General features: G+C 41.1%; 1 protein-coding gene across 1 annotated transcript; it reads left to right on the top strand.

The window, feature by feature from the left end:
* The first annotated feature begins 516 nt into the window (after window positions 1-516).
* On the top strand, window positions 517-1,462 carry LOC149251946 (nucleotide pyrophosphatase/phosphodiesterase-like). Its single transcript, XM_089456598.1, has 2 exons — window positions 517-649; window positions 828-1,462. Exons 1-2 carry the CDS (start codon window positions 548-550, stop codon window positions 1,134-1,136), a joined length of 411 nt encoding a protein of 136 aa, XP_089312724.1. The 5' UTR covers window positions 517-547; the 3' UTR covers window positions 1,137-1,462.
* Window positions 1,463-7,775: the final 6,313 nt, after the last annotated feature.

The raw sequence follows: 7,775 nt of genomic DNA, 5'->3' as shown, positions 1-7,775 counted from the left end.
CATAGCCTTAAGTAATGACATTTTTATCAAAAAAGTATGAAAGAAACCAAAGCAACACGCCAAAATATGGGGACAAATGTTATACTGCTTCGCACTAAATTAGTTTAAATTCCATGGCAAGTTATTAAATACATATGGAAGCAGTGGAATCAACCTTAATAACTGATATAGACTCCATGTGAAATTTGCAAATAATTCCAAAACGGAGCTTTCAAGGAAGATGGAAAAATTAGCTTTCAGGTGTAGCTTCTTTTAGACGATGAAAGACTATCAAATACTATTAATTCATTCTTTTCAAGCAAGTGTAATTGTGAGTGTTCTGTGTATGTTATTGTTCAGGTACTCTACCGACTATGGCATGTTCCATTTCTGTATTGCTGATTCAGAACATGATTGGCGAGAGGGAACAGATCAATACAAGTTCATCGAGGAATGTTTTGCATCTGCCGATAGACAGAAGCAGCCCTGGCTTATCTTTATTGCTCATCATGTTCTAGGCTACTCCTCAGCCTCCTGGTATGCAGAGGAGGGAGCATTTGAAGAACCTATGGGGAGAGAGATGCTGCAAAAGCTCTGGAAGAAGTATAAAGTGGACCTTGCCTTTTATGGCCATGTTCACAATTATGAGCGAACATGTCCCATCTATGAGGTAAGCTCGTTTTCTGATTGATGAATTGATTTGTCTTGGAACAACAATGGTGTTATACTGTGAAATTTTGTGTGCCCTTCTTCCTTGTAATCTTCATGGGACTCTTTTATAAAGTGAATTTTAAAAAAAATATGTCATTTGAAGGAGCATTCATCTTGGTTTTTTGGTCATGGTGCAGAACATATGTGTGAGTTCTGAAAGGTCTCACTATTCTGGTACGTTTAATGCAACCATACACGTAGTGGTTGGTGGGGGAGGTTGTGCCCTAGCTGATTATACTACTCTACAAACCAGTTGGAGTTATTTCAAGGACCATGATTATGGATTTGTTAAGCTCACGGCTTTTAATCATTCTTCTTTGCTGCTCGAGTACAAGAAAAGTTCAGATGGGAAAGTTTATGATCAGTTTTGGATAACAAGAGAGTACAGGGATATTCTCGGATGTGATACCATTGGCAACTGCCCCTCTACTACCTTAGCTTCATAAATTGGGATACTCATAATAATAATAAAATTAAAAGAAATATTATGCCCCTGGGGTATTTTGGGACATTCGTTCCACACTTATTGTGGATTTGGTAGAAAGATGGGTTCAGTCTTGTTTGACTTCACTGTCAAAGTTATATGGTTTCCCATATGAAGATTACAAGGTCCTACTATGTTCAAGGATTTTCTGTGTCTCTGTCCAAGTGTGGTTACATTAAATTATTCATTCATTCCCTTCTATGTAATGAATAAAATGCAATTCCTATATGTCAAATTAATGCAATTGTTATGTTCAATTTGGGTGAATATGAAATCAGATTGTAATCATACACAGAATAGAATGGAACAGTTAGCATTACCAGCACTGTTACACTAAAAAATGTCACCATGACTATTGGCAGTTAGTATGGCTCCATCAAACTGTCATACTATCCCCCTTGGCAAGTCGCATGCCTCTGCTTTCCATGTCAAACTCCAAGAAAGAGAGAAAAGTCATTCAAAGTCAATTATCTCTGGTACGCAGTTTCTCTCAGCCTTACCTGCGTGTACGCAACCCAAGTTCACAATACCTGCGTACTTGTACGCTCTGTCTGTAAAGCAATGGGTGCATACTCCTGTAAAGGTCAAAAGGCGCAAGTTTCACTCCAAAAAAGTTACTTGTGGTCATTTCTAGAGCATTCTAGAAGCTTGTTTGACGTGTATGGAGCGCCTCCAGATGGTTCATGTATCCCTATGGAAGAGGAACTTATCCCATCAAGAGGGGAGCTAACCCACCCAAAGAGGGGCTTATCCCATTGATGGTGGAACTGATTAACTTCCTCTACAGCACTATAAATACATGCATTGGACCAGAGGGAGGGGAGGTTGAAAGTTGAACATTCCTAAGGGTAGATGCTGTTGAGATTAGGACTTCCTTGTAGAAGCTTGTGAGGAGAGATTGTCATCGTTTCTTGTTTCATTTGGAAGTGGGTGAGCTAGTCAAAGTAAAGGAAAACTCTTGCTGGACCCTGGGAGGAACTTGCACAACACCAAGGCTCAGGTTGTAATGGTTTCTTTTGTTTCCTATTAATACAAATAAGTCCATTCTTCTCAACAATTTGTTATTGATGAGTTGTTTCATATACTCCTTGGTCTGTATGTTAAATATGTTTTATTTTATGAGATATTCAGGTGCTATTTAATCATTTGATTGTTAGTGAATGCAGGTTTCGAAGAGAAGGAGGAGCTCATCCGGATCGACGAGGCTGGACTACTACAACAACGTTGGACTACAGGTAGGATCTAAACACTTGATTTCTTATATGGTAAATGCATATTTAGAGAAGGATTGTTCTTAATTGTCTTGTTTGTCACTAGCAAGCCTTAAGCTTCTAGGGAGGTTGGTTTTGGCCGCAAAATTGACTCTTTTCGCATGACAAAATGGCGACTCCACTGGGGAACTCCATTGATGTGAATGTTTTTTCCTTTGTCTGAAACTTTGATATGAGAAAAGTCTTTTTCTTTCTGGTTTTTGGTTGTCTGACTGTGTGTTTGGGTGGGCTAGCTTAGGGTTAAATTAGATTTTAGTTTTTCTTAGTTTTGCTAGAAGTACGCAGCCTCTGAGTTCAGCATAGTGCGTACTTGTACGCACTGCGACTGTGTGCACAGAGCGTACCCGCACCTGTGTAAACAGGTTGCCTGCGTACCCTGTCAAAATTGAGAAAATTTCAATTTTCTCCTTTTTGCCTCTTAGATTTTGCTTTTAATTTGTTTTTTCCACCCAGATCCACTGGTTACCTACCAGAGATCTTCATCTGAACTTGTTTCGTCAGTGTCAAGTGTTTTAGTGGAATTCATAGAGATTTTGCCTTAGGGTTTGATTTTTGCATTGGTCCTGTAGTGATTTTGGCTTTAGAAGTCGTAAAACCTTGGATCTCCCTGGTATTTGCAGTCTTCTTAGGAGTCAGACCTTTCATAGAATCTACCCTTGTGAGACATTTACCTTTTTTTTGTCTCTTTGCCGAATCTCGGAAGAGTTTGTTGATTGAACTGTGAATTTCATTTTACAAAAAAGAACAAAAGATTTTATGTTTATTTTTGACTAGTTTTTGATTCTACATTGACTAGTCCTTAGTTAAATCACGACTGAGTAAAACATCCTGGGATCATACTTTGTAAGTTTTGGCCTCATTAGATTTGCTTATTAGGTGAATTTCTTTTGATTTGCTTTTAAATAGCTTTGATTTCATAGATTTGTAAAGGTTTGCTTTTTTATTTTTAAATGCTTTGTTAAGTAGGAAAAAATCCAAAAATATCCTTTGAAAGAAAAGTTTGCTTAGTGGCATTTGAGTCTTTGAATGAAAAGGGAATTTTCACAAAATAATTAGTGGTCATGAGTTGCATGTTTTGGAAAAGATAAAGAGATTGTTTCTTTGATTTTCATTGCCAAGAAAGTTGTTTTTATATAAATTTTGCATTCTCCAACTCTCTTAGTTAAGGAATTCATTGAAAAAGAAAATTAGTATAAATCATCCTAAGTGCATCTTTGTAGTGGTTTGAGTCGAGTCTACACACCATCAGTTTCATCTCCGCTACCTTTTGTCTTAAAGAAAAGCCATAAAAATTAACGCTTAAAGTAAAATCAACTTAGTAAATTTTATTTACTAGGGCTCTGAAACACCAATATAGATCAGGCTAGTGTCTTGGAGTAGGAGAGTAATTAACTCTCCGAGACAGAAAAACCAAACAAGTAGCTTATCTTGTGGTAGGATAAATCCAACTATTTCATTTGTACTCTGGGAAAGCTCCTCTTCAAGGAGAAGCATGAGACCGTGTCCGAACCAGTGAGGGGATCAATCCTCCTTCATTGGGAAAGACGCTAGATACGCACGTATTACAAATGGTAAACCTCGGATTATTGTCGAGGAGCCTGGGGTCACTTGTCGGTAAACCTTGGATTATTGTCAAGGAGCCGGCAAGGGAATTGAGCTTGTTACTTTGCCCTTGCATGCTATCGGGTCGTAGACTGTTCCCCCAGGTATATTTGTTGTTGTTGGTAACCTTAGTGACCATTATCTTTAGGATTCTACCCGAGGTGACGGTGGAGGGAAGATCCCACTGTACCTGGAGTAGACGTCGGCTAGACTCACTTGGATTTTCCGGGGGGTTCACTTCACTCGAGACGGTTAAAGTGGAGGAACTTGTGTCGGTCTATTCATTAAGCAGGTTTCCGGGGTAACTGTTCCACCCACCACTTCTGTACTGAATTCGGCGATGTTGGGCTTCATCACCAACTAGTGTTTTCGGTCCGGAAGGCTACTGTTTGTGCATGGTTTGACGCCCTGGATTCTTTAGGTGTGTGATTCAAATTTGTTTGGTTCTTTAGAGACTTTATGTGGTTTGTTTTGAGATTTTTACTTTGTTTGCGTGTGTGGTAGTTAAAAGTTTTTAACTGTAGCGGAATTACCGAGACAGTCCCGTAGACTTCGGGGCCAGTCTCCTGAGATTGTTTCCGTGGCCGAATTGTTGAGGAAGTCCCGTAGACTTCGGGGTGAACCTCCTCAAGACGTCCCAAGTCATTATGAAGGTTTGAAAGTCCTTGTAACTCCTCCTAGTGGCAGTAGAATAGGTTCACCTGAAGAAGGAGAGTCTTCATTGGTAGTCCATCCAGATTACCAAAGTCTAGAAACAGGTTATAATCCTGAAGCTGTTGCAGTTTCTAAGCTTGCTGGTAGTTTTTCGTCTACTAGTGATATAGGCGAAGAACCTGAAATATCTGAACCTGTTACTCCAACTTCTAGTGTTCCTGATTCACCTAGGGTAGAAAGAGTCATCACCGAAAATCTCCCTTCTGGTTTGATAGCTATTGAAGAACTTGCTCCAGAAGAAGAAGTAGGCCCTATTCTTGAAGATCAACCTACTATTGATCTAAGAGAGCGTGAATCTATCTTTTACAATCCACCTAGAAGTACTACTTGGTATCTTTCGTTAACTAATTACTTAGACAACTCAGGCATAAGTTTTTCTCCACCTCGTACTCCTTATCGACTCGGAGGTATTTATACTCTTGTAAATATGTCTAGTCAGTCGTCCGTGTTTACTCAACCCCCTGAATATTTCTTGTATGGTGGTCCTTCTGTTCCTGCTGGATATCAGTCACTTTCTGGTACTTTTGCAGGAGCATCTCCTCAACCCATTGGACATGGGTCATTAGCTGGAAACAATGGTAATAAACCGTTGGGTGTAGGAGACATTTATATGATGTCAGGTTCAATTCCCGGATCTCAACCTCAAGGTGGTCAATTACCGCCTGGGGCAGCCTCAATTAACGCCTGGGGGGCAACCCCAAGGTACACAATTTGCGTCTGGGGGGCAACCTCAAGGACAGTATGTACCCATGGTACAGTACATTCCTCAAGGTCAACCCCAGCCTCAATATGTACCCCAGGGTCAACCTCAGTACCAATATATGCCTCAAGGTCAACCCCAGTATCAGTACTTACCTCAAGGGTATCTACCCCAAGGTCAGTACTCGAGTCAAGGTTATCAACCACCTCAAGGTCAATCTTATGTTCAAGGTACGGGAAATGTACCTATCAATTATCAATCCTACCCTCAATCCGGTTATGGATCTCAATACCCCGGAATGAACATAGTGTGGGATCCATCGCATGTTCAACAAGTGTTGCAGCCAAGCGTACAGTTGTCATCTCAAACTGGACAACCTGTGGTTTCTGGTCCACCCCAGCAACCAGTGCAGTCTAATGTTCAAACTTTTGTACCTTCGGTAGTTACTCAGTCACCAATTGAACCTAGTACTCCATCTCAAACGACTGCTGCAACTACCGCAACATCTGTTCCTTCCACCACACCTACTTCTGGAGTATCGACAGCTCCGATTTCTACTGTTTCTGCCACTACTCCGCAGACATCTTTACCATTGTCTGGATCCACGATTCAAACTACGGTTCAGATGCCTGTGGGGCAGCCAGGTTTAAGTACAGTTGTTACTTCTCAACCACAATTTGTTTATCAACCGTACCAGGGATAGTACCAATACGGGCCTGCTGTCCAACAACCGGTTTACCAGTATCAACCGTATCCTGGGTACACTTATCAACAACCACAACAACCCCAGTATGGTCCGGTTAATCCTGGTTTTCTGGGAGGATACAATATCCTGAATGCGATTCCTGTTCCAAGCTATCCTGGATATCCTCCTCCTGGGACTAGTCTTGTGACTCAGAGTTTTAGGGATCCTAATCGGCAATTGCCGTTTATCGCAAATTTGGATTTACCAGACTTGACACGCCTAACGAACGATCCAATAAATTATCTTCCGTTCTAGCCGCCAATGCCAAATAAGTTGCCCAGTGACATACCCAAGTTCGAAGGTAAGTCTGGAGAGGATCCATCAAATCACGTGATGACTTACCACCTCTTGTGTGCTCATTGGTCTCGCGGCCAAGTGGTACATTGAGTTACCACAGGCCTCTTCTTATAATTTTAGTCAGTTAGCTACCTCGTTCTTAACACATTTTCAGTTGCCGGTCAAATATGATAATGGCACCGAGTTATTAACTTCATTGAAACAGTTGACATCTACTTATATTTCCGACCATATTCATGAATGGAGATGTCGAAGGCGTTTAGTGAAAGTTTTTATCCCGGACCAAATCTTAGCTGAATGGTTTGTTAAATCATTATTACCGAAGATCACTGAAGACGTGGCTAAGGCCGGAGTAGTTACTAAAGAGCAAGTCATTGCTCAAGCGCAGTACCTTGACTTAGTTTATACTCAGTCGGGTACGTTACACGAAAAGATCCCAGATCTTCCAAAGTCGAATCAAATCGCTGCTGCTCCTTCAGGATCTCATGCTGCTGATGGCATGATTGGTACAATGAATACTAAAAGCAAGAAGAAGTCTTCAAAGAATTCTTCGCCCATTATCACCTTACCAGACTCCCCAATAGGAGAGTCTTCTGCTGAAGTTTCCGCTGATATACACACTGCAGAGACATCTACGACCAAATCAAAAAACGCTGGGAAGAAGAAAGGCAAGAAGAAGAATAAAGCAGACAAAGCTCCAAAGGAGAAAACAGAAAATTCGGAAACCAATGACGAAAAGCGCAAGCCCCGTTATCCTTGTCTTATTTGTGAAGAAGATCATTTTACAAGAGATTGCCCTCATCAGGCCGAGGTTGTGAAACTAGTCAAAGGTTCCCAAATTCCTGCTGTCTTGAAGGATCCGTTTCCGAAAGATAGCAAAATGATAGGTTCTTCCTCGAGTGCCGTCGAAGAACCCATATTGATGATGTCTCATGTAAGGATTGCGACTCGATCACACGATTATGGTAGTAAAAGTCCTGTTGATGGATCGAAAGAAGCAGAATCTTCTCAGTCAAATCCATCAACCTCAGCTCCCGGTTCCGATCCACTACAGATCGAGAAACCTAACCCTGACTTAGTAATTAAACCGCCCGCCAAGGGTGTACTTCGAAGGTCTGCTTTCAATCCACATGCGAGAGCGGCCCAGAATTACAACATTGTTGAGGATTTAGTTGTTTCACCCTCAGCAATGTCGGCTTTGGAAGTGCTACAATCATGTCCAGCACAACGAAAATTACTTTTGTCAGCTATAGGAGCTGTTGATGTTCAGGA

The sequence above is a fragment of the Pinus tabuliformis genome, chromosome 7 (assembly GCF_031772625.1).
Source record: "Pinus tabuliformis cultivar Carrire ecotype Pingquan chromosome 7, CPIR1, whole genome shotgun sequence".
Classification (NCBI taxonomy): domain Eukaryota; kingdom Viridiplantae; phylum Streptophyta; class Pinopsida; order Pinales; family Pinaceae; genus Pinus; species Pinus tabuliformis.
This window is presented reverse-complemented; position numbering and strand designations above follow the sequence as displayed.